The sequence below is a fragment of the Hyaena hyaena genome, unplaced genomic scaffold (genome assembly GCF_003009895.1).
Source record: "Hyaena hyaena isolate Hyena2069 unplaced genomic scaffold, ASM300989v1 scaffold_769, whole genome shotgun sequence".
NCBI classification, from domain to species: domain Eukaryota; kingdom Metazoa; phylum Chordata; class Mammalia; order Carnivora; family Hyaenidae; genus Hyaena; species Hyaena hyaena.
The window spans coordinates 329,771-356,944 of record NW_024081401.1 but is presented as its reverse complement, the minus strand read 5'-3'; the positions used below and the strand labels follow the sequence as shown (position 1 = coordinate 356,944).

The window sequence follows — 27,174 nt, the reverse complement described above, 5'->3', positions numbered from 1 at the left end:
AGCACTCTCAACAATAGCCAAAACATGGAAACAGCCTAAGTATCCATCAACTGATGAATGGATCAAGAAGATGTGGTTTATCTGTACAATGGAATACTACATGGCAATAAGAAAGAATGAAATCTGGCCAATTGTAGCAACATGGATGGAACTTGAGGGTGTTATACTGAGCTAAAGAAGTCAGGCAGAGAAGGAAAGATACCGTATGTTTTACATGCACAAGTGGATTAGGTGAAACTTAATGGAGGACCATGGGGGAGAAGAAGGGGAAAAATGTTGGGGAGAGGGAGGAAGGCAAACCATGATAGACTCTTGAATGCTGAGAACAAACCGAGGGCTGGTGGGGTGGGCGAGGGGGGAAGGGGAGTAATGGGCATGGAGGAGGGTACTTGTTGGGTTGAGCACTGGGTGTTATATGGAAACCAACTTGACACTAAACTATTTAGGAAAAAAAAAAGCAGGAAGAGTCAGAGAAAGTAACAGAAAGCAAGAAGAGAAGCTTTGTTTAATTGGAAACAAGTAATTTCTATTTTTATACAGAGGTGTCAATCAGACCAGTTACATCAGAGTTTATTAAGTACAGTACCTCTCTTTACAGATAGTATGCCCAGAAAATACTGCCAGTTGGAACTAAGCTTACTACCAGTGTCTGATACTCTCCTTTGACTCTAGGCAAGTCAATGGTATCATGGCATTCCTCAGAGGTGTTTTGATATGTGCCTCAGAAACCAAACTCCATTCCTTCAAACAACCTGCCCCAAATCCCAGGCACAGATGTGACATCTTATCATTCACAAGGTTCAGACACAGCCTCGAGCCAAATCTAAGATTTACAGAAGACCAACCACTGATAAATATCCAGATCCAGGCCACAAATATGTCTAGAACATTTTGGGGGCTGGGGTGGAAAACGTGAGAAACATTAAGCATTTCTCTTGAAAAGCACACAAAAGCAGCTCTTGGGGAAAATGTTCCCACCAGTGTCCATGACAGCCTTTGTATTCCTCCTCTAGACTCCTGGGGTAAGGCATTCCACTAACTTCTTCCTACCAGGCTCTAGAGAAGCACCAGTACACTAGATAAATAGCTTCCTCTGAGTGATCCATATAGTTATCCCAGGAACCCCATGCCACTAAGGAGTCTAGATCCCTATAAAAATCTGAAATCCTGTGGCACTGGCACCTTGCTACTTTAGCCATAGAAACAGTTTCACTTGTATTCCCACTCAGTAGCAAAGGCTCCAGCTCTGGGCAACAACACCTCTGGCAGGTCACTCGGGCCTAGGCCAGCAAGGTCATGAGAGAGGCCTGAAAACCACATGTTCTGGTAAGAGGCAGCCCGTTGGTGACTCTCAAGCAATTATTTCTAGAGCTTTACACTTAAAAATGCATTTTTCTCTGATATCACCAGAACTCTAAGAGAGTTCTTCCTTAATTTTACAGCTCAGGAGACTGAGAAATAGAAAACAGAAAAGTAATTTGCTCAGGTTCTCTCAGATTTTAAGATTAATCTACTGTAAGGATCTAGTTCTTTCTATTTCTAGTTTAGCCCTACATTTTATTAGTAAGAGGGATAATAGTAAACAGGTATAAAACACACTAGATATCATGAACAGGGTCTCAATATGCCAGCCTGGAGAACATATGTCCCACCAACTAAACCTCAGGAACAAAGAATACAAAGACTCATAGGTGACAAGCACAGAAGCTTCTATGTCACCTTCTTTCCCCTTCTACCTTGAAGAGTTATTAGTTTGCCAGGGCTGCCATAACATAGACTGGGTGGTTTAAGAAACAAATTTATTTTCTTACAATACTTGAAACTAAAAGTCCAAGATCAAGGTGTCAGCAAGGTTGATTTCTTCTGAGGCCTCTCTCCTTGGCCTCAGATGGCCATCTTTGCCTACACAGGCTCTTCCATCTCAGTCCTAACTTCTTTTTATAAGAATACCAGTCAGACTGGATATGGGTCCATCAATATGACCTCACTTTACCATAATTACCTCTTTAAAGACTCTGTCCAAATGCAATCACATTAGAAGATACTGGGTATTAAGATCTCAAGATACCCGGGGCACTTGGGTGGCTCAGTTCATTAAACATCCGACTTCAGCTCAGGTAATGATCTCCTGGTTCATGGGTTCAAGACCCACATCAGGTTCTGTGCTGACAGACCAAGGCCTGGAGGCCATTTTGAGTTCTGTGTCTCCCTCTCCCTTTACCCCTCCCCTACTCATGCTCTGTCTCTCTCTCTCAAAAATAAACATTAAAAAAAAAAAAGACTTTAACATATGAAGAAGGGGGCACAATTCAGCCCATAACAGGAAGAAAAGGTGAAATCAGAGTTTTGGAGGTATTAGGGATTTAAAAGGCAGAGGAAGAAAGAAGACGATCCAGAATCAGACGCCAGGTACTCTGGTGTTTTCCTTTTCTTTGTAGGGAGTCTTTGGAATGAAATATAAGAAACATACCAGCTGGTAGCTTTAGAGAAAGAACTAGGCCAGTCTCAGCTTCCCTCTCTGCTCTGGCCTGTTTCCTAATAGACATGGAGAACACGGGCAGGAGAACCATGTGTGTCCTTTCTGGGCATTCCTGCTCTGTTGAGTGCAAATGGGGGTGGGAAAGGTAGAGGGCCTATGTTCAATGCAGAAGAATATTTAAGTTGTAATTTCTTACGGATGCCCCTATTATCACCCACTCAGCTTCATCTTTGGAACTTCTTTCTACCTAAGATTTTAGTTTTTACCAAAGCAGTTGAATCCCAAGGTCTGAGCAAGACTGTGTATTAGAGGATCAGACAAGGAGGGCCTGAGACAGTCAGGCTGTAGGAAAAACTGGCATCTCAAGAACATGCATTTACTACTGACCAACTGAGCATGCTACTTCTGTGTAAAATAACAGCTTCTTATGGTTTCAGAGGCTCAGGTGATGTTGCCAATTTCTCCATATATGTGCAAGAGAAAGAGGGGAAAGAAAGGTTGTAGGTTAATTAACAATTAAGGCAGAAAGTAGCAAATTCAAGAAAAGTCCAAAGAAATTTGGAAGGAACAGTGCTGGGAGAAAATATTTGCAAATCATATATTTGATAAGGGACTTCAACACAGAATATATTAAGAACTCTTACAACTCGACAACAAAAGACAAAGAACCCAACCTAAAAACGCAGAAGATGTGAATAGACATTTCTTCAAAGGAGATGTACAAATGGCCAATAAGCATGAGAGAAGATGCTTAACATTCTTAGTCACTAGGGAAATGGGAATCAAAATCACAATGAGATACCACTTCACATCCACTAGGATGGCTATAACAAAAACATTAACAAGCATTGGTAGGGATATGAAGAAATTGGAACCCTCATACACTGTTTATGGGAATGTAAAACGGTGCAACCTGTTTGGAAAACAGACTGACAGTTTCTCAAAGGGTTTAACATAGAGATACCATATGATTCAGCAATTCTGTGTGTGTGTGTGTGTGTGTGTGTGTGTACCCAAGAGAGCTGAAAACAGGTGTCCACACAAAAAATTACACATGAATGTTCACAGCAGCTTTGTTCATAACAGCCAAAAGCAGAAAGCAATCCAAACATCCAACAACAGGTTAATAGATAAACAAAATGTGGTATATCCACAGAATGAAATATTATTCAGCCATATAAAGGAACAAAGTACTGGCAGATGCTGCAACACAGATGAACCTTAAAAACATTATGTTAAGTGAAAGGAGCCAGATACAAAAGCCATATATTATATGATTTCATTTATATGAAACGTCCAAAACACACAAATCCATAGAAACAGAAAATAAATTAGTAGTTGCCAGAGGCTAAAGCAAAACAGAGAATGAGGAGTGACTTATTAATGGGTATGGCATTTCCTCTGCAGTGATGGAAATGTTCTGGAATTAGATGGTGGTGATGGCTGTACAACCTAGTAAATATACTAAAAACACTGAATTGTACACTTTAAAATGGCAAATTATAATGTTAAATGAATTATAGCTCAATAAAAAGATATTTATTACTTTAAAATAACGGAACTAGGATGTAGAAGTAGGGCTGGATGAAAAGGCTGGAAGAATACAAAAAGCACACTCTATTTGTCGCTATTCCATCTTAGAGCAGTGAGGGGATACAGAAACAAGCTTTGTGTGAGGAGAGGAAGGAGCCAATGTCACAGGTGGCTAGAATGATGAAATTTGGGAATTACAAAATTCCTCAACCCAAAGTGACCAAGTATGGGTATGACCTCTTCCTTTTTATTAAGTATTTAGGCAAGAGAAGCCTCCTTATTCCTCTCCATAAAACAATTTCCCAGAATGAAAAAGGACTAGCTTTCCTACCTACATCCTTTGCATTCATCCTGTCAACAGATATTTATGGAATATCTACTATGTGCACAAGACAGCTATCTTATCCTTTCCTCCCTCTCTTTATTAAGTTTATTTGTTTTTGAGAAAGAGAGAGAGCATATGAGCAGAGGGAGGGGCAGAGAAAGGGAGAGAGAAAGAATCCAAAGCAGACTCCACGCTATCAGCACAGAGCCCAGTGCAGGGCTCAAACTCAAGAACTGTGATATCACAACCTGAGCCAAAATCCAAGAGTCGGATGCTTAACCAACTGAGTCACCCAGGAGCCCCTCTCTCCCTCCCTCCAAAGGTAAGTGAAACTCCTGCTCCTAACTGTTCTACATTATAGAAGGGATGACTTAGCTTATCTTACTTTTCAAGAGCCCAATCACTTTTAGTGGGTTCAGGGTTGGTTTGGGAAACATGGGAACAAAATACAGGACACAAAACAGGTTTTGAGAGATGATGTCATTTGGCTAAACATGTTGAATTTTAGATGCTGATGGGACAAGTAAGTATGTAAGAAGTAGTTAGAAATATGGATCTAGAGTTCAGGGAAGAGATCTGGGCTAGACAGACAGGAGAACAATCCACATATAATAAGTAACTGAGAGATATCGCTTCTCGGCTTTTTGGCTAAGATCAAGTGAAGAAGTAACTGAGATAATAAGATTTCATATAAAGAATGTAAGGGGAGTTATATGAAAAGAGGATTGAGCAAAGAAACCCAGGAAGACCAACATTTAAGAGAGCAAAGAGAGAAATCAGAAAAGGGAAACTGAAGAGAGATCAGAGAAGAATGGCATTGAGAATGGTTTCTTAAGTGTCAAAAGACAAAGGAGTGTTCGGTGTATCAAATATTGCAGAGAAGCCCATTAAAGTTTAAAAGCAATCACTAAATCAGGTAGCTATGAGCTCACTGATGACCCTCACAAATGCAGTTTTAATGAAATGATAATGAAATCAAATGAGACATAATTTCTTCAAATGTATGCCTTGGAAAATGAGTCCTACAGGATGCTTCTCCAGAACAGTTTCATGGTCAAATAAGCTGCAGTAACACTGTGCACATTATATTCTCCTCTTTAAGAATCATAACAAGCCTACAACAGAGCAATCTGTTGGTGTTACACTCTACTGGAACCAAATTTATTTCCTAAATTTCTTTGACCATAGAACTCTATTACCTAAGTGAACCTAGAAATTGGAGTCCTGTGGAACAGAGTTTTCCACACTCTGGAAAACAGAGTTCTAAGATTATGGTGGTAATATGGTGGAAAAAGCGTTAAAAGCTAGGCTCTAGAGTTAATTAGATCTAGATTTGAATGCAGTCCTCTTATCAGCTAGGTGATCCTGAACAAGTTTCTATCTTTCTAAAACTTCTTAATCTATAAAATGGGCCAAATAACATAAGAGTGGTTTGTAAAAGTATTGTGAGGGATTCATTTGGATGATGCATGTAAAATACTTATAGTAAGAGTAGTATCCAGTAAGTGTGGTGGTGGTGGTGGTGGTGGTGGTGGTGGAGGAGTAGCTGAGATCAAAAGGAAAACTGTGAAGTAGGTAATAAAGTTTTCACTGAATTAGGAGTTAACAAACAGTTGGGACCTAATTACCACAAGGAAGGTGAGTATAAGAATAGGTTATGTAAAGATTTAATAATGGCCTGGAAGTGGCAAAGAGAGCCAGAGTAAACTAAGCCTCACTCCTGACCCAGTAATGGGGCATGAAAAGGGCAGAACCTTCATCATAAAGGCTTCAGTGGGGTGCCTGACTGGCTCAATCAGTAGAGCATGAGACTCTTGATCTCGGGGTCATGAGTTTCCACATTGTTCCATATTGGGGACAGAGTTTAAAAAGGGGGAGAGGGGCTTTAGGAGCACCTGGGTTGGTTAAGCGACAGACTCTTGATTTCAGTTCAGGTCATGATATCACGGTTCATGTGATCAATCCGAGTCAGACTCTGCGCTGTCAGCTCTCTCCTCTCTGCACTTCCCCTGCTCGTGCTCTCTCTCTCAAAATAAATAAACTTAAAAAATAATAAAAATAAAAAGGTAAAGGATGATGTGTGTAATATACACATGCACACATGTGTACACACACATGTTTTTGTATAATTTTATATTTTTATACTTATCAATTATTCCAAACATTCCTTCATTTAATTGTTAGAATAGTGATGGTTAGAGAGAGGGGTATAACTGGTGGTCTCCATGAAGGTAAAGAACTGAAATAGTGAAAGTTAATTCAGACGGCTGTGATTACTACAAAATCCTGCAAGTTAAAATTACAGAAAGAATGCTTTCCTAATGCAACTAAGTCTAAGAGACGGGGCCCTCAAGGGTGCTCCCCTTGAGCACCATTTTTCCCCAAGAAGAATATCTTTTTCAGGCCTTCAATAACTGCCTGAGAAGGAAGTCTCTGCTAGGGAAAGAGTCAAAAGAACAGAAAAGAACTTTGTGGGAGAGAGTTGATTCATTCTTTCTTAATGATCTTCCCTGAGAAAATGCTGATCCATCTCTCAGGTTGACCAGCTACAATCTTGGATCTCCTGAGATTGCTCTTCATTTAAACACAGGCTTTCTATTCTATTTGTTCAGTTCCATCTCTGCTTACTAAATAAGTCTCTCCTTCTTCAGCTTTCTTTAGCAACCTAAGAGCTTCTGTCAAGGCTTCCTCACGGCCTACCTCTATGTCTTCTCCTTCACTGTCCCTTCCACCTGGAACACCCACCCACCTGCTGCCACCACAGTCTCTGTTTCTAGAGCTAAAAGTCTCACCTCCTCCTCCAGATTTTTCTGCAGCTAAGCCAAATAAGGTACAGAATCATATCCATTCCACCCACACTACTAACATTACTGCAATGTCATCAAACACTTATTAAGTACATATGGCCAGGTACTCAGCCAGCCCAGACACAGAGATGACCTACAGGGTATCTTCCCTCAAGCTGCTGATAGGAATGGCTTAAGGATAGTTAGGTTATGGTAGTTCCTCAAAGTCTACTGAATGCAGTTATTGGCTGCAGAAGTATGAATGTCCTATAAACTTATGGGAAATATTCAAATCACAATAAAAGAAATGTAAATTAAAACAAGGGGATACCATTCTTCTGAATTAGCAAACATTTTCCAAAATAATAATACTCAGTGTTGGTGGGGCACCTTCAAATACCGAAAGTACAACTCGGAAAAAGCTTTCTGTAAACACACATAGAAATTAATCAGAAGCCTTTAAAAGGTATTTACACTCTTTAACTTAGTAATCTACTTGAATCTACTTTGAGAAAGTAGATTCATCATATGCTCATCATAGCATTATTTATAATTATAAAGAAGTACAAGTTGTTATGGAACATCAACCTAACGGAATATTGTTAATCTATTAATACACCTTAAATAATGTTTTCAAAACATATTTAATGCTCACAAAAACAATCTAAGTGAGAAAATTTTTAAATGCACACATACTATGGTCCAAATTCAGTATTTTTATATTTAATGTATATACAAATTACATAAGAAAACATAGCTAATGCTATTAGCTAGTATTTTACAGTTTTTAGGCCTTGGAAAAATTTTAAAATAGAATTAAGAGAGATGAAGAGACCAATAGAGACTTCTTTGAAAATGCTGACGGGCTTTTCTGGCTAGGTAAGCATCTATAAAAAGTTGGCTAACCACTCTGCCAGGTTCTATACGGAGCTCTAGAATACTAGCAATAAACAACATAACTCCAGAAATCAAAGATCTTATGAGTATATGCAAAAGTTAGATCAAAGAGGAAACAAGTAACTCCGTTACATCATGATAAATGCCAATCTAGACAAACTATCCAATGGTATGCAACAGAGTCTGGAAGCTTAACCCCCCAAACTGACACCTGACTAGATTTTAAATATAAATAAAAATTTAGCTAACTGGAAAAAGAAAAAGAGTATTTCATGCATGGCAAACGGCAAGTGTAAAGTCTCTGAGATTTTGAAAAAAACATAGTTCTGTATGTTGGAAGTGTTGACTAAACAGAGGAGCAAAAAGAGATAAGACTGAAAAGGCATATAAGGTCTGTATCAGTGCTTTTCCAATTCATTTTGTAGAAGATCTAGTTTTTTATTCCCAATACGTCGTAGACTGACACTGCCTCTAAATGCTCACTTTCAGTACTTATCTTAATGTCAGTACTTATTTCATCAAAGACTGGCAACAAACAGTTCCTGGACTAGGTTGGTCCATGGAGCACACTGTGAGTCACATTGAGCTAGATAGATTATGAAGGTTTTATTTGGTCAGAAAGGCAATGTGGAGTCACTGTAGTATATTTTTCTCTAATTTCCTCTTTCTTAAACTATAGTTTTATTACTAGATAATTTATAATCCTAAGAAAATGGTATAATTATTCTCACCATCTTGTGGATTAGGAAAATGTGGCTCATTACAGTTAAAAAAAAAACTTTCTCACAGGGCACCTGGGTGGCTCAGTTAGTTGAGTGTCCAGCTCTTGGTTTCAGCTCAGGTCATGATCTCACATTTTGTGAGTTCAAGCCCCATGTTGGGCTCCTCACTGACAGTGCAAAACCTGCTTGGAATTCTAGCTCTCTTCCTCTCTCTCTCTCTGCTCCTCCCTCTTCTCTCTCAAAGTAAATAAATAAACTTTTTTAAAAAAAGAAGAAAAAAGAAAACCACTTTCTCACAATGATACATTGAGAAAAAAATATGGCAACTCATATCACAGACAAGGGTTAACTTCCCTAAAACCGCAAAAGCTCCTGGGAATCAAAAATTCAATAGAAAAAAATGGGCACACGGTCAGAGTGGCTCAAATGAACAAATGAGAAAACTGTAGACGCTGATGAGGATGTGGAGAAACGGGCACCTGCCTACACTGTTGGTGGGAATGGAAACTGGTGCAGCCCCTCTGGAAAACAGTGTGAAAGTTCCTCAAAAAATTAACAATAGAACTCCCCTAGGATCCAGCAACAGCACTGCTAGGAATTTATCCAAGGAATACAGGAGTGCTGATGCATAGGGGCACATGTACCCCATTGTTCATAGCAGCACTCTCTACAATAGCTAAAACATGGAAAGAGCCTAATTTTCCATTAACTGATGAATGGATCAAGAAGATGTGGTTTATCTATACTATGGAATACTACATGGCAATGAGAAAGAATGAAATCTGGCCATGTGTAGCAATGTGGATGGAACTTGAGGGTGTTATACTGAGCGAAATAAGTCAGGCAGAGAAGGACAGATACCATGTTTGCACGTATAGGAAGATTAGGAGGAATTTAATGGAGGACCACGGGGGAGGAGAAGGGGATAAAATAGTTGGGGAGAAGGAGGGAGGCAAACCATGAGAGATTCTTGAATGCTGAGAACAAACAGGGCTGACGGGGGGGGGGGGGGATGGGCATGGAGGGGGGCATTTGTTGGAATGAGCATTGGGTGTTATATGGAAACCAACCTGACAATAAACTAAGAAAAAAAATAATAATATAAAATCATACAATAATATATTATAAATTTATAAATAAAAAAAGAAAAATGGGCACAGGAATAGACTGTTCACAAAATAGTAAATACTAAGAGCCTTTACTTGTATGAAAACATGCTTAACTGTACTAAGATATATAAACTTAAATTCTACTGAGATACCAATGCTTACCATACTAGCAAATATCCAAAAGTTTGGCCAAGTCACTCTACTGGTGGGTTTGGGAAGGGGGGAAAAAAGCACCCCCATGACATTACTAGGAGTATAAGCTGGTACAATCTCTGTGAAAGGCAGATACGCTTTGGGGTGATCATTAAAGCAGCTCACAAATATCCTTCTCTCTTTCATGGTATACTATACTGTTCACTTGAAGTTAAATATGGTTATATGGTTTGTTTTAGCCAGAGAAATGTGAGCAAGAAGTGATACACTGTATTTTCTGGGCAGATTTTTTTTAAATTTCTTTTTAAAATTTATATCTAAGTTAGTTAGCATATAGTGCAACAATGATTTCAGGAACAGATTCCTCAATACCCCTTACCCATTTAGCCCATCCCCCCTCCCACAACCCCTCCAGTAACCCTCTGTTTGTTCTCCATATTTAAGAGTCTTTTGTGTTTTGTCCCCCTCCCTGTTTTTGTATTATTTTTGCTTCCTTTCCCTTATGTTCATCTGTTTTGTATCTTAAAGTCCTCATATGAATGAAGTCATATGACATTTGTCTTCCTCTAATTTCACTTACCATAATATCCTCCAGTTCATAATATCCTCATAGTTGCAAATGGCAGGATTTCATTCTTTTTGACTGCCATGTAATTAATATTCCATTGTATATATATACACCACATCTTCTTTATCCATTCACCCGTCAATGGACATTTGGGCTCTTTCCATACTTTGGCTATTGTTGACAGTGCTGCTAAAAACACTGGGGTGCATGTGCCCCTTTGAAACAGCATACCTGTATCCCATGGATTAAATACCTAGTAGTGCAATTGCTGGGTCATAGGATAGTTCTATTTTTAATTTTTTAAGGAGCCTCCATATTGTTTTCCAGAGTGGCTGCACCAGTTTACATTCTCACCATCAATGCAAAAGAGATCCTCTTTCTCTGCATCCTCACCAACACCTGTTGTTGTCTGAGTTGCTAATGTTAGTCATTCTAACAGGTGTGAGGTGGTGGGCAGAAGTTTTAAGAGCCAGAGTGAAATTTGCTATATTCTCTTTCATTTATCTTTTCTTTCCCTCTAGTATCCATACTGACATTGTTCTAGATGCAGGCTGTTCCATCAGCCTGGACAGCAGAGTGAAGACAACTTAAAGCAGAATTCCTTGACATGCAGGAAGACAAGCAACATGAGCAAAATAAACCTTTATTGTTTAAAGTAGTGATAAATGGAGGGCAATTTGGCAATATTTATCGAATTTACAAATGCATATTCCCTCAAATATACCTGCAAAATGATGTATGTAATAAGTGCTCATTTACAACATGGTTTGCTATAGCAAATAACAACCAAACTAGAAACTACCTAATGAACCAAATTAACATCAATAGAAGACTAAATACATACAGTGCGTTCATACAGAAAAATATCTGCAGTTATTAAGAAAAAATTCTCCTATAAGTAGGGAAGGATCTCCAAATGAAAAAACAAAATCCTCTGAGTATGTATAAGATACCAATTTTTTTTTTAAACAGTGAGGGATTTACAATACATAAATCTTGCACTTGTACAAAGCAATTCCAGAAGAAGCAGCTAACAATTCTTACCTTGGGCAGAGTGTTAAAGGGTAATTAGATGGAACTTCCAAGTACTCACGAAAAAAAAAAATCCTTAGTGCTGTACTTCTTACTGCCATAATTTCAATCACTCAAGCAAATCTCATGGTAAATATAAATAGTATACTTCTGCCTCTATCTTAAACTGTTTTCACACCCTTCATTAAACTCTGGCTTATCTTTATCCTCTTGGTCACATCTGATCAGCTTCCAGTTACATCACCTGTGTTAAGAATATATTTACTATTGTTCTCTTATTCAGTTAAGTAGAATGGCTTTTAGTTACTCTTAAATAAACCATGCTTTTCCTAAATGATTCCAAGCTTTGGAACTGTTTTTAGATATTCTTTTTGAGAGACTCCAAACTGCCTCTCAAAAAGAAAAAATCATAACAAACTGTCTGCTGCAATATATTCTTGTTTTTTGGATTCAGAATTTCTATGTGGATGTTGTTTTACTTTCCCTTATAGTAAGATTTTTAAATCCTTACTTCTGAAAAATTAGAAATAAGTAGTTAGTACTATAACACTGACCCCCATAAAAGAGAGAGAGAGAGAGAGAATGAATGAATCCCAGGCAGGCTCTACACTGCCAGCATAGAGCCCCATGCAGGACTAAATCTCACAAATCATGAAATCATGGCCTGAGCTGAAATCAAGAGTTGGATGCTTAACTGAGCTACCCAGGCGCCCCCATAAATGTTTACTTTAAATGTTTACCTCATGTCAGTCTAGATCAACAAGACTCCAAGTGTGTATGATTAGGCAACCCTATCCACAAAAATCTTTTTTAGCATCTCTCTCAATATATATATATATATATATTATTCACTTAAAGCTTATAAATACATATAACTATTAATACATTCATTACATTATAAAAATATAAAAAGCATAAAGAAATAGACATTTAGAATTTATTAATGATAAAAATATTTCTTGCTGTCACTGAAAATAGTAGCAGTAGTGATATTTTTAGTGAAAGCAATGTGATACAATCTCTCTCATTTTTTAAATCTTGGTTTAACATTTTTGTTATAGAATTATTTGAAGGTCTGGTTCCACATTCAATTCTTTCAATACATGGTTTTCAAAGTTGTCAAAAAGTTACAGATAATATAGTCAAATGAAAGATGTGCAATTGGTACCTAGGTAGCAATTATTTAAAGGAGGAATGAGGGAGGAGAAGGATAATGGAGGTGGAGGAGGAGGGAGAAAGGAGGAATAGGGAGGAGGAGGAAGGAGAAGAGGAAGAGGAAGATGATCATAAACACAAAAGAAAGCATTTTTAAACATCTGTATTCAAAATGCTTTTTTCCAAAGCAGCTACCTTTTCAATCATTATTAAAGCATTATCTTCCCCCCAAGTCAAATAAGCAGTGCTAGAACTATTTGACCAACAAAATAAATGGCAGTAATAGATTATAACTCATTTAATAAATTGGGAATCCATGAGTCCATAGTGATATAAATAAATTGATGGGAGAAAAGGGAAATCTCTTCCTTATAGAATGCCAGCTAAGAAACATAGAAAGTATAATGGAAATAGAAAGTTAACCATTTAGCAGTCACCATTAGTGGTGGTAGATTCAGATAGGAGTCACCAACAGATGCTTAGCTCAGTGGTAGAGATTTGATAAGGAATAAGATATGGGTCCTCAGAGTATACAAAACACTTATCAATAATGAAAGGAAAAAAGGGGACTTGACAGGTTAGAAACCTGGCCAATAAAAACAAATTAACTAGTTGGCTGAAGTTAACACTACAAGGACAGGACAGGCTGACCCATGTACCTCTTCATACAACCCACTAAAAAGAGCCTAGCATCATTTTTGTGTAATTCCTGCCAAGAAAGTATGGCCTGAGTCTGAACATGAGGAAACATTGGATGGACCCCAAAGGAAGAACACACTACAAAATAAAAGGCCGGTACCATCTGTTAAAGATAAAACTGAGGAACCATTCCTGATTAAAGGAGCCTAAAGAGATACGACTACTAACATGTTAGCCTGGATTATATCCTGGACCAGGAAAGAAAAGAGACATTGTTGGGACAGTTGGCAAAATTTGTAAGGGGTTATGATGATAGTGTTGGCACTGCTGATTTCCTGATGTGGATGGCTACATTAGAGTTATGCAGGAGAGTAGCCTTGTTTTTTGGGAAATACAAATAGGACTATTCAGGAGTAGCACAGTATCTCTCCAATGTTTTCTCAAATGGGTCAGAAAAAGATTAATCATAATGGATGGAGGGTGATGAAGCAATTGTGGTAAAATGTCAGCAATTGGGGCATCTTGGTAAGAAAGATATGAAAGGTTTTTTACATTGCTATTTTGACAACTTTCCCTAAGTTTGAATAGATTTCAAAATAAATTATTTTTAAGTGTGTTTATATATATGAGCATGCTTGCATTTTAAATATCTGCCAGGTATTATACTACTGACAGTCACCTTTCATCATTTAGAAACATCCTTTCTGTATACGTCAGAAAGGTCCTCTATAATAGGTCAGCCAGTGACCTTGAACTGCATGGCCAAGGGAGACAACTGTCCCTAAGAGGCCTTGTAATGGTTCCCTATCCTAAGCTCAAAATAAAATGGCCTTAAAGTGACAATGGTACTGAAAATAGCATTTAATTTAGCCTTCAGGCTCTCAACCCACTAAGTCTCTTTGATTTCCATTAATCAGCATAGAAGGGAGCCAACAGCCACCTCCCATCTAAGGCTCTAGCTTACTTGTCATGCATTCCCAAAAGCACTATAAGAAGATGACTAATCACTGACTGCTTCTTCAGCACCATATGTCTCCCAATTTCAAAGAAAAAACTGTCCCAACTAGTACTAGAAAAACAAATTTCTTACCTCCTGCAGCTGGAGTCGAACCTTGGTAACTGCTCGGATCCAGTGCGCTCTGGCTTGGGTAAATGGTGAAGAAGTCTTCTCCTCGGGAAAACTTGCAACAAAGAAAAGAATGTTCCTTAAAAATAGCCCAGGCCACAGAGACAGAGTGACAGTGCTCAAGGCAAAACTGCCAAATAACTGAAGTGTTTTGTATTCATGACTATACTTGTTTAGTGATTCAGGCCACTAAACAGCATAGTCCTAAATAGCCAATGTGAAAAAAAATTCTCTCTAAAATGACAACTCCTTTTAGCTTTTTTTATTTTGAGAGAGAGAGCATGTGCACTCATATGCACATGAGGGAGCAGGGGATGGGGGATAGAGAGAGAAGGTTGGAGAGAGAATCCCTTGGAGGCTCCTGTTGTTAGCACAGAGCAAGATACGGAGCTTGATCCCACAAAATGTGAGATAATGACCTGAACCAAAATCAAGAGTTAGATGCTTAACCAATTGAGCCATTCAGGTGCCCCTTTTAGCTTTTCAATCCATTCCCTCTCTTCCTTCCCCTTTTTTTCACTCACTCAATGAGTCAGCTCATTAGGACAGTCAAGTTTCAGGATTCTAGTAAAAGCAATGACAAGGGCCCTTAAACTAAGGACATGGGGACTAATCCCTGTCTTACCTCTCAAGACTACCATTCTCCCTTGGGGGATCTACATAGCATCCATCCTCAGGACAGAATTTTGTTCCTGTGAACCCTTTCTGCTCCACTAAGAATTCTGAAAGGCTTACCAATTTCTACACTACCTCAAAAGTGCTAAGGAAAAAAGTACAGCCCTTTTCGTGCCATGATCTTGTTCCCTGAGGTGCCCTAGGGGCACCCTCAGTGAAAACAAACAATAAATATAACAAAGTAGCTTTGGGACAGAAATGCTTGCTGTATTAGAACAAATTGAGACCTCTGGGTGGCTCAGTGAATTGAGCCTCTGACTCTTGATTTTGGCTCGGGTCATGACCATGAGGTCATGAGTTCGAGCCCCATATCAGGCTCTGCACTGATAGCATGGGTTCTCTCTCCCCCTCCCTCGCTCATACTCTCTCTCAAAATAGATAAACTTAAAAAAAAAAAACAAAAACAAATCATCATCCAGGTTCTTTACTGTGGAATAGTGGTCAATTTTTGATGATAATGTTTCTCCTCTCTCTTCCAGTTAGGTCTAGTGCCAAGACAGCAAACAGGCATCCACCATCTAGATACTTAAAACAGATGTTGGCTCTGATGCCATCTAACTGGATCAACTACTTTAAAACATTGTGGACACTTCTGACCACAGTAGAACTGGACTTAACTTGCACAGTTAGGATCTGAGAGGACACAGCAAGGAGAGAAGGAGAAATACTTGTGCTGGCACTTGTGTTGCTCTAACAAGAACTCTACCCAGATAATGGTATCTGACAAATCTAAGGTCTATAAAGAGCAGTCTTTTAGTTGGTTGTCAACCAAGCCTCCTGGATGTCTTGTTTACTGGAAAAGCCATGAGAGAGACTAAAAATCAAGAAAAAGTAGGAATAGAAAATAAGTTTGTACCTTCAAGGGTAGAGTACATACACCAACCATTCCTCAAACTTCTATCACATAAATAGCACTCACTGCTTTGATCTTCTGGTAAGAGGCTTTATTTTTAGACCTGAAATTTGAGAATCTAAGTCACACCTAGCTCTTATCATGTTACCCTAGTGGTTTTCAACTGGGGGCAGTTCTGCGTCCCACAGGAAATCTGACATCTGGAAACATTTTTGGTCAGTTGCAACTGAAGATTGCTACTGGTATATAGCGTACAGATTGCACTATATATTCTACAGTGCATATGACAGCTCCCCATAACAGTTATCTGGGCCCAAATGTCAACAGTGCCAAGACTGAAAAACTGTGCTCTGCCCCAATCTTTCTGCAACTCTACCGACCGATTTAATTCAGTAACAGTAACACTCAAAGGCTATACTAAACTTTATTGCAAGACTGTTAAAGGAGCACCTGGATGGCATAGTCAGTCGAATGTCCAACTTTTGATTTTGACTCAGGTCATAATCACAGGATCATGTGATTGAGCCCCACATTGGGCTACACACTGAGCATGAAACCCACTTAAGATTCTCTCTCTCCCCCTCCTCCCTCCCTCTCTCTCTCTAAAAGATGAGTTTAAAATTTTTCTTCTTATGGGTACCATTTAATTCCAGATATACTGTTAGACCCTGGGGGAGGCAGAAGGGAGAGTTACACCTGACTTTTAGACCAATTCTTTCTTAAATATGTCCTGATTTTCTTAGCCAGGAAAAAACAAAACAATGTTCACAAAAGAAGTTTCACTATTAATAGACTGGGAAGCCTACTTCATCCAAAGTAGCTCCTCTGAATGAACTAAGCTGCACGGCTTAGATCGGTTCCAGATTCAGAGGCTACCATATATAGGTCAACTAGTAGGCCAAGAATTGCAGACTCAAGAAGGCCTGGTACACTGCAGGTAACTACAAAGAACCCAAGTGATCTTCAGAGATCCTCAAAACATCTAGGGAGTTACACCAAAAATCAAAGGAAGGAGTACAGAGCTAAACCTCATTATTCTGATCACTACCATACCCAGCTATAGGGAAACAAATGAAAAGCACTTATATCTAGCTATCCACAGACAGATACTGGGGAAACCACATGAACTCCTCAAAGCAGCCATCACCTACCTCTCCTGGGGGCCTAGGACATGGTCCTTGTGTAGCACCAGATCGGGGGGAGGATGGATTGCGGTATCTTCTTTCCTCTCCTTGGGTTCACATGCTGTCCCCTTTTCCTCTTCACCTGTTACCTCCAAGGCTTTCTCTTGTTCTCCAAAGCCCACCTGGCCATCTCTGGAAAAGCTGCCAGAGCTGTGGCATGAATGAATCGAGTCCCTCTCCCGACGATCATCATCTTGTTCATGACACTGGTCTAGTTCACTCAACTGAGAGCTTCCTTGACTCACATTACAGGAGGAGCCATACCTACTACTGCTGGTGGGGCTGTGAGAATGAGAGGAAGACAGATGAGTAGTTACATGCAAGCTAGCAACCAGGACAAAAGTAACTGATAAATCCAAAAATAAAGATTCTATCAATGGCAAGAATCACAAACAGGAGGTTCCTGGGAAGACAGGACCAAACTTCACAGAAGAACTAGTTTCTAGTCAGCAGAAACATAACGTGAAAAACTATACAATATGCTGGGTTCTCCAAAAGGGCTTAACCTGCATTTGACTTTGAAGCCTACTTTATCTTAATGTGATTTATGTAAGTAGGACTAAGAATTATTAAAATAGTCTGGCGCCTGTCTGGCCCAGTCAGTGAAGCATCAGACTTGTCTCAGGTCATGATCTTGTCATTCATGAGTTCAGTCCCGCGCTGGGCTCTGGCTGACAACTCACAGCCTGAAGACTGCTTTGGATTCTGTCTGTCTCTCTCTGCCCTCTCCCCATCTGTGTTCAATATCTCTCTCTCTCTCAAAAATAAACAAAACATTAAAAACAGGATTAGGGGTGCCTCGGTGGCTTAGTTTGTTAAGCATCCGACTTCAGTTCAGGTCATGATCTAATGGTTCATGGATTCAGCCCCACATCTGGCTCTCTGTGCTGACAGCTCAGAGCACGGAACTGGTTTCAGATTCTGGTCTCCTTTTCTCTGTTCCTCTCCCCCACCTGTGCTCACTCACTCTCTCTCTCTCTCTCTCAAAAATAAACATTAAAAAATTTTTTTAAAAGATTATTAAAATAGTCTGTTGTTTATGCCTCAAATTCTTTACTCAAACTTAAGTGTTTATTTTTGCAAGGGAGGGAGAGTGGGAGCAGGGAGAGAGGGAGACAGGGAGACAGAGAGACAGAGAGAGAGAGAGAGAGAGAGAGAGAGAGGGAGGGAGGGAGGGAGGGGCAGAGAGAGAGGGAGACACAAAATCCAAAGCAGGCTTTGGGCTCTGAGCTGTAAGCACAGAGCCTAACACGGGGTTCAAACCCACAAACCATGGGAACATGACTTGAGCTAAAGTTGGATGCTTACCATGAGCCACCCAGGTGCCCCTTTACTCAGACTTCTAAAGAAACTTGTCCAGTGGCTGTGATTAAAGTTTTCTATTTTCCATAAAGTAAAATGGATGAACTCTACTTCCCTTTTTTATTATTAAATTGATGTCCACTTTTCTTCCTTTACAACTGTAAATGTGAAGGTCTATTCCTTATGATGAGCAAAGGAGATTGGAGACATGCCTTCAATTATTCCTCAGCTATCTACATGATGAGGTGATGGAAGCCACTGGGAGATGAAGTCTATGACCAAAAAATAAAAACCAAAACCCTCAGGGGAATGGTCTCATCAAGAGGAATGTTACAGTGGTATCTCTGGCAGCACAGGGAATGACCCAAAGATGAACTTGCCCATCTGTAACTGAGTTGCTCTCAGGACATAGCTCAGTTTTGGATAAAGTGGACAAAGTCCAACTCCAGGATCCAGGTCAGGGCCATATTAATGCATTTTATACCTGAACAAAGGCTAGCCCAACCCATTCTCAATCACCTCAATTCCCATACCCAGAAAGGAAATTTGTTCCCCTGCAAATTTCCTATTCCCTGCTCTCTAGAGACAGCACCTAGAGCAGAGAAAGAGGCAATGAATCATGATTAGAAAGAAGAGCAGTATCCACAAGTTATTCCTGTGAGGCATATACTGAATTTAAGGGAATCAGTCCTATTCAAGATAGAGGTTCTAGGAGCACCTGCATGGCTCAATCAGTTTAGATATAATTATCGTTTTCGGCTCAGGTCATGATCATGTTGTTTATGCTAACAGCACAGAGCCTGCTTGGGATTCTCTCTCCCTCTCTTTCTGCCCTTCCCCTGCTCACATGCATACTCTCTGAAAATAAACAAACTTAAAAAAAAAAAAGATAGAGATTCTAGGTGATGATCTATCAGATCTATCCCAAGTGGGGCCTTCCTTTCACTTCTGTATCCTGGTGGAAAGCTTCCATGCCCAAGGACAAAGAATTTCCTTGCCACAGAGTCACACCTTTAACTAAAGGGCTTATGTTTACCTTTGGCCAAATGAAGATAAATCATTATTGTCTTCTAGTGATATTTTCCCTTTGGTTCCTCCCAATTACCGGATATTTTCAGGCTAATTACTGATCCTTCCTCCCATGGCAGCAGGACAGGTACCAGGTCACTGTTCTGTATAGTTTCTAACAAATGGGTACACGTATGTACATACATACACACACACACACAATCTGTAAGAACAGCCATTTTGGACAGGTTTGGGTGAGAGGTCATGGTAATATTCTTAAACTGCACTATATATGGTGCTTCTTCTGAGAGGAAATAGTATCTTTTCCAATGAACCCTGCACAATGCTCCAGTATAAAGAACTATAACAAATGATAGCCCTGAGCTCCTGTGACACTTTATTCAAAGCACTTACCAGATACCAGTCTCAAGGGTACAAAAAGGCAGACTGGAAGAAGCTATGCAGATCCATGTAGAATAGGATATAGAACATATAAATTATCCCAACCTCTGCATTTTGCATTTTACTCATTGCCACTGGAGAAAGTATCTTAGAAGACTTTTAAAAGCAAAGCAAAGTAGGTCTCTCCCTAGCTAGTATAGAAAAAAGTGCTGAAGGCCCAAGAAAGCATCCTAGCCTGTCATGGAGCTGTAATTAATACATGCCACATGACTACTAGCTGCCTCTTCCTATCCATCATTCTCTATTCCACTTTACACAAGGCAGAGCAAACCAGAATCAGTAAATATCAGGGCCAAGCCTTTCCTTTAGCACTAAGTTCCTTCTCCCAATAAATGAATTACATTTGGCACTAGAGAGATGGCAAAGAATGAAAAGACCCACACATGATTTCTTGTTACTTAACCCCTAGTTAACACGAAACTCAAGTGCTAGGAAAGACACAGGAAGAATAAAAAGCAGGCTACCATTAATCTACCACTAAGTCATTGCATCATAAATGTTCAATTCCTTTAATTCATTTATGATGCTTTAGTTGAGACAGGCCTTTTGTTGGTCTTTGGTTCCTTGATGCCATGCAGAGTAACTGGCTGCTGTATATCTGAAAGAGACTCAGTGCTAGCAGGTACCACTTCCGCTTCTTGTGTTTCTGGCTGGTGAAGTAGCTCAGTGAGAACAGGCCCTCTGTTGGTCTCTGGTTCTCTGGTGCCATGCAGGGTAACTGGCTGCTGTACATCTGAAAGAGACTCAGGCATCACCTCCTCTTGTGTTTTAGGCTGGTGAAGTAGCTCAGTGACAGTGCAGTGTTCTTCCTTATGACTCTCTGAAGGACAGGTGGAGCTAGAGAGGTTACCTTTGGAACCCCAGTGATCTCCAGATGCTGAGATTTCCTGCTGGTTTTCCATTTCTCCAGTTCCTGAAAGCCCATCAGCACATATACTTGTCTTGGTCTTCAGCTGCTCAGAGATCTCAGATGGTTGAGCAGCTGGATCAGCACTAGCCCCAGCTATTTGAGAAGACTCTAAAGCTTGGTCAGCCTTACTAGAGTTAAGGTCTTGATCATTGCTGATAACCACAACTGAAGAAGAGGATTCTGCGGGCATTTGTTCAGGGCCCCCTTTGTTCTCTTTTGGCCACGTGAATGAAAGATCCAACTTCTTTCCAAACCTTAGTTTTAGATCACTTGCCACTGTACTCCCTTTCCCCTCACTACCTCCCTCAAACAGATTTGACATCTTCTTAAAACTGCCCATTAAACCAGGCTCAGCTGCTCTACTGCCAGAAGAGGAAGGTGGGGAAAAAAAAGACTTCAGTGGTTTCCCACAGTTAGTGGCAGAAGATGGGAAATGGAGTTTTGGCCAGTTGGTCATGTTTGGGATCTCAAAAAGAGGTCTTGGCTGCTCTGTTTCCTGGGGGACTTCAGGGTTGTGGGTATCAAGTACCTCACAACTTTTTTTCGCACAAAGCACAGGTTCCTCCAGCAGTGGCTGAGAAAGGTATCCCTGAGTTTCCGGTGTGGCACTCTGGCCAACACTTGCCTCACTGAACAGTGGAGTACTGGCTTCCACTGAATCAGATGCCTGTAGCTCCACGAAGCCTTGGTTTGTGGAGGCAGATTGCATAGCTGGCTCTGGCTCAAGAGGAAAAGGTGGCTGGAATGGAGGAGGAAGCTCTTTGGCAACACAGGTAAGATCTGGATCCAACTGTGATGGCAATGAAATGTGCTCTGCTTCCAATGATGTCTCTGTGTCTGTGCCCTGCAACAACCCCATGTCTCCTTCATCACTCAGAGACAATACTCCTTGTCCTGTATCATCCCTTGAAACAGAAGGTGCAGCCCTAATTGTTTCAGAATCTTGAGATTCTAGAATACTGTCATGAGTATTGTTGTTTTCCATTTCAGCTATTAGTTTAGTATCATCTATCAGCATCTCTGACTTTGCACTAACCACAGCCATTCTACAGTCACTGAGAGTAGATTCTGAATTGAGTGCTGGAAAGGGAGTTTCTCTCCACAAATTTTCTGGAGGTACTAATCCTCCAATATCTCTGCAGCTACCATTTTGAGGACATGCAGTAGCTGGGATAGGTGACTCTTGTTTGTGAGTCTCTGGTTTGGGACTTCTAAAAATTCCAAGTAAATCACCTTTGAGGGACTGAGATGATGCACGAGAAGAAAGGGAGAAAAAAGAGGTTTTTGTTGGAGGTTTAGGAGATGAGAAAAGTCCAGAGAAAGTTTTAGGAGGTTCAATTAAGCACTCAGAGAAAGATTTCACTTTTGTCACAAACCCTGAAAACATTTCTACTGAAGAGCCCAACATTGATTTGTCCTCCTCTCTATCTGTCTCTAGGCTCTGGACGTGCCCTGTATACCCTTGCTCCACAGAGGGAGAGGCTGGCTCCAGGATCTGTGTTAAGACATCATCAGGAGCCTTTTCTAATGGCAAGTTCAAAGGGTCACTAGTAAATCTTTCATTGTGATGGTAGTTAGTACAACTGTCTAAATTGTTGAGCTTTTCAGTCAAATGGTTATCATGCGAAAAAGACTTGGCCAGTGAATCACTAGGGAAGGCTTCCTGTATGAAAGGCTCTTTTTCATAGGAAGCTACCCCAAGGGTCTCTGGACCAATGAGCAGTGTTTCAGTTTGTACCTGAAATTCTGGTGAATGAGGAACATTGTCTTGCAACTTCTGGAAATCTGCTAAAGATGTCCCTGGTCCATTACTAGAATCTAATTTTCCCTGATAGTCCTTCTCTACATTGAGCACATCTGTAAGGGAAGTAACCTCAATAGTGTTGCTAATAGAAACACAAGGAGCCATTTGCTGTTCATGAACTGTCTCCTGGACTATGCGATCTCTACTGCCACTGGAACCTTCTCTATTCATTGTGCCATTCATGTCTACAAAAACACTTGGCTTCTTACAGGGCTGAGAAGTCACTGGAGCAACTGTTGAAAGGCTCTGTTTTTCCCCAGGAGTCTGCTGCTTTTCATCCAAAAAGGACAAGCTGAAGAAACTAAAAGGTCTATTATGAGAGGCATCCTTCTTGCTGCTTGAGTTAGTAGTGGAAAAAAAGGAAGGAAGTGTGAATAGCCCTTCTGCTTGAGATTTGGTTCTTGGTAGAGTAGCAGAGGTTCTATTCTCAGATTTTTCAGATCCAGTCAGGAAAGAAAATATACTCTTTCTGGTTGGCAATTCTGGTTGAGACGGAGATGTTGTGGCAGTTGAAAAACTCTGGCCTTGGTCAGAAGAATGATCTTGTTCATTTGAATTTCTTCTGCTCAGAATATCAAAAGACAACTTATTACTTCCTGAAACTTCTGTCACTGTAGACACAACACTAGTTTCTATTGAACAATCTCCAGAAAACCCTCTGAGACAGTTTGTTGAGAAAGACGGATTTGGTGATTGCTGAATTGGGTGGTCTCTGGAAGGTACCTCTTTTTCGGTCAAATTATTACTCTGTACATCCAAAGTTGATGGTTCTTTTAGCCCACTGTCATCAATAGTAACCTGCTTGTTCAGACTCCTAACTCGAACCTTCCTTTTAGAGGCAACTGGCTTATCAGAAAAGTTCCCAACGTCCTGGCTATTTAGCTGTGCAAGATTAGGACTTGATTTTATTTCATCCTTATTAACCATCGAGGAAATTGACTTATTTTCAGTTGTCTGCATTGAAGATACATTGGTTTTAAATAAATCCCCAAGGGTACTAAAAAAATTTGAAACACCAGAAGATTCATTCTTTTGCTGAGAAGGTATCTTTTTATTTTTATCTTCATTCTTTTCTAAATTTGGTGATCCTTCTTTATTCACCTGGGTTTTAAAAAGGTTCAAAAATCCAGATGCCTGTTTTCCATTTGAAACCACACTTACTGAAGAGTCTTCTCCCCGACCAAAGAGTTTTAATGCACTTTTAAATAATGTTCTCTCAGCCTCTTTGGAAGACTGGTCATGGAGAAGCTCACAGTTCTTGTGTTCATCCCTACTCAACTGTGATGTAAAAGGAACTGAAACAGTGTCAACTGTAATGACTTCTTCATTTTCTGTATCTGATTTAGCCTGAGGAGTTGTTTGGCTTACTTCCACAACAGATTTTAACAAACTTTGTTCTTTCACATGAATACTTTTATTTAAAGAGAATTCTTGCTTCATATTTTTAATTTCTGGTTGCTGAACATTGGATACTATATGTGTTTCTAAATTCTTCTTAAGAAGACATTCTTCATTTCGGGAATTACTCTCTAATTGCTTATTCAGGATTAATGACTGAACACCACCATTTGTGAGCTCTGCTAAGTCTGACTCCTGATCCATTTTCTTCATGACCAAAGACTCCAAGGATTGATTCTCATCAAAATTCAAAGTACTTCTAACCAAAGCACCCAAAGCAGAAAATAATGAAGTTCCTCTGTTCAATGATGATATCTCTCCTGTTTGCTGTAGGCTATTAGTCATATTATCAAGATGAACCAAAGAGGTAGCTTCTTCAGAAGACTGAATCCAATGGAAACTGGAAGGGTAAACTGATGAATCCTTAGCTAGAAACTGATTCTTACCTCTCTCCATAGCAAGACTTTTATTTAAGTCATGATTACCAATAGTTTGGGGCTGATTTCTGAGATCCAATATATATTCAAAGTCTTCAGAACCATACACCCTTTCTTCAAAAGATGTAAAATTTCCTTTACACTTTTGAAGATTATAGCCTGAAAAATCTAATGGTTGATCTTTTTGGCCATAATTTGACTCTTCAAGTACCTGTGAAAAGGTTCCTAAATTTAGATACACTGGTCCTTCACTTTTTGGCAAAACTACAGATAAATCAAGAGGGTCATCTATTGGTTCCTCTTCAACACACCAGTATAATTCATCTTCCTTGTCAAGTATTTTAAAACTACAGGCTGATATAATGCTGTCATCCAACATAATACTTGATAGATCACTTGTCTGTGTATCACAATTCAAATACTCTTGATAAAAACAATCAGGTATAAATAAATAGGCATACTGCCCAGTAGAATCAGTAAGGACATAATATATATACTGACCATCATGGAACATAAAATATCCATAATCTCCATTCTCTGATGGCCACCACACTCCATTTTCAAGACATGACCACCATTCCTGGTATTCATAACTGACACTTGAAAAAACAAAGTTTTCATCCATTCTTAATGATTCTTGATCTACTATGGAATATAACCTCTTCTCATAACCTGCAGAAAAACTTAAGTCAATGGGCAATTCTTCTAGTGAATTCTTAGTCTCACTAACTGGAAGATATGAATTTCCATATAATGAGTGAGCTGCCCACATATCACTTCTTAATAAGTTATCTTCATTAAATGCTAACTGCTCCAATGATTCATATGGTAAGTCATGCCAAATGACACTGTTTTGATTTGTTTTCCACTCCAAGATATCTGCATTTTGGCCTTTTTGGCAAAAATTTATTGCTGAGCTTTCTGAGTCAAGCCACAAGAAAACATCAGCTGATGGGAATGTATTTTGATTTAGCATATAATAAACTGGCTGAGGTTTTCTGGAATTTTTAGAGAAATCTTTTATATCAGAGTCCCATTCAGAAGAGAAAGGATTATTCATTTCTTCCAAAGTCTGATAGTGGTTTGATTTATTAAGAATGTTAGTATTTAATATGTGTGGGTTTAACTTCTTTGAATCTTCATGTATTTCCTCCTTAAGAACATGGTGTGGTGTCAGTCTCTCGGCCAAAGATTTCTCTAAGAGGCCCTGCTGAGTGCTTGGAGCACAGTGAAGTATCCTGTCCTCAGAAGAGGGGCAATTCTTTTCACTTTGCTGGTTTTTCCATGTAGAAGAGCAATGATGATTTTCAACCCAGGCATCAGATAATGGTATGTTTTCTTTAGGTAAAGATAAAAAGTTTTTTATTAAGCCAGATGTTTCTTCTTTTTCAATATGGTTCCTCTGAGTCTCAGAAGTCACACATGAAGTAACAGGGATCTCATCCACAGATAAATGTTTATTTCCCTTCAAACTTTTTACATTGCCTAAAGACATGGACTTTGCTTCATCTGGTTTACAATCAGTCACACTGTTATTGGATATCAAGTTAAATATTCCAGAGAGTAATCCTGGGGTATTATTCTTATGGTGAGAGTCATCACTTTTCAGATTTAATTCTTGTTGACTAGACAAGTTTTCAAGAGAAGAAAACCTGTTAAATAGCCCAGAAAGAAGGCCTCCTTGGGTTTTCTTAGAGACTTTATCTACAAATCTGTCTTCATTAATTTCATTAACCAATGTGGATTTTGAAATAGTAGAAGTCAATGTTAATGAGTCTGATACTGTTAAAGATGTCACTTGTGTAACAGTCTTAATTTCTTCTGAAGAATCTGAAGGACTATATTCTTTGGACACAACTTCAGGGATGACTAAGGTATCTATCTGACAGTTCTCTGCTGCTTTGTGGTCACTTGAATTTAATTTCTCTATATTCCCAAATTTCCCAAGATCATTGCTAATAATTGGAACTGAATTAGGCTTTATTTTATTAAGTTTGGTATCTTCAGGACAATTTATTTGGTCATTTTTATTAGTTGTTTCTGTATCATCAAATTTCCCTAAATTACTATGAATATTAGGAACTGAACTAGATTTTATTAAATTAAGTTTGGCATTTTCATGGCAGTTTCTTTGGATCTCTTCATCAACAGTTACTGCTGAGTCAGGAAAACTCTGGTCATTGACAGCGGTATGACCATCAGTGAAAGGAGATTTAAACAGAGGAAAAATGCTTCCTTTCTCTCTTAAATCCTGCTGCTTTTCAGAATGACTAAGAACTCTGAAAAATGGAATATGTAGTTTTCCATTAAAGGAAAAGGAATGCCCATTTTTCTCATGGCCTCTTTCCCATTCATCTTCCTCCAACTGGTGAATTTTCATAGATTCTGGCAAAGTTTCCTTTGAACAGGTCTCAGGTGAAGTGAGCAAAAACTGGCTAAAGGATTTTCTGAGTGGCTCAAGAAAATCATCATCACCAGTAACTTTTTCTCCCTCTATTGGCTTTGAAGAAGACTCTTTATTTGCAGTTCCACAGCCAGCTATACAAGGATGTTCTTGAGTGTTTGAGGCACATATTTTTGGTTGATGTGGTACCAGAGACAAATCTGTACAGGGTTT

The 27,174-nt window shown here is 39.4% G+C and overlaps 1 protein-coding gene across 3 annotated transcripts in view; it reads right to left on the bottom strand.

The window, feature by feature from the left end:
- UNC13B (unc-13 homolog B) overlaps positions 1–27,174 on the bottom strand; it is a 218,630-nt gene that overhangs the window by 74,256 nt on the left and 117,200 nt on the right. For all 3 annotated transcript variants that reach the window (XM_039218603.1, XM_039218604.1, XM_039218605.1), the window contains exons 9-10: positions 17,204–17,518; positions 14,489–14,579 (exon numbers count right to left, since the gene is read on the bottom strand). In XM_039218603.1, the coding sequence (XP_039074534.1) occupies positions 14,489–14,579; positions 17,204–17,518 (406 nt within the window). The remainder of the gene's footprint in view (positions 1–14,488; positions 14,580–17,203; positions 17,519–27,174) is intronic.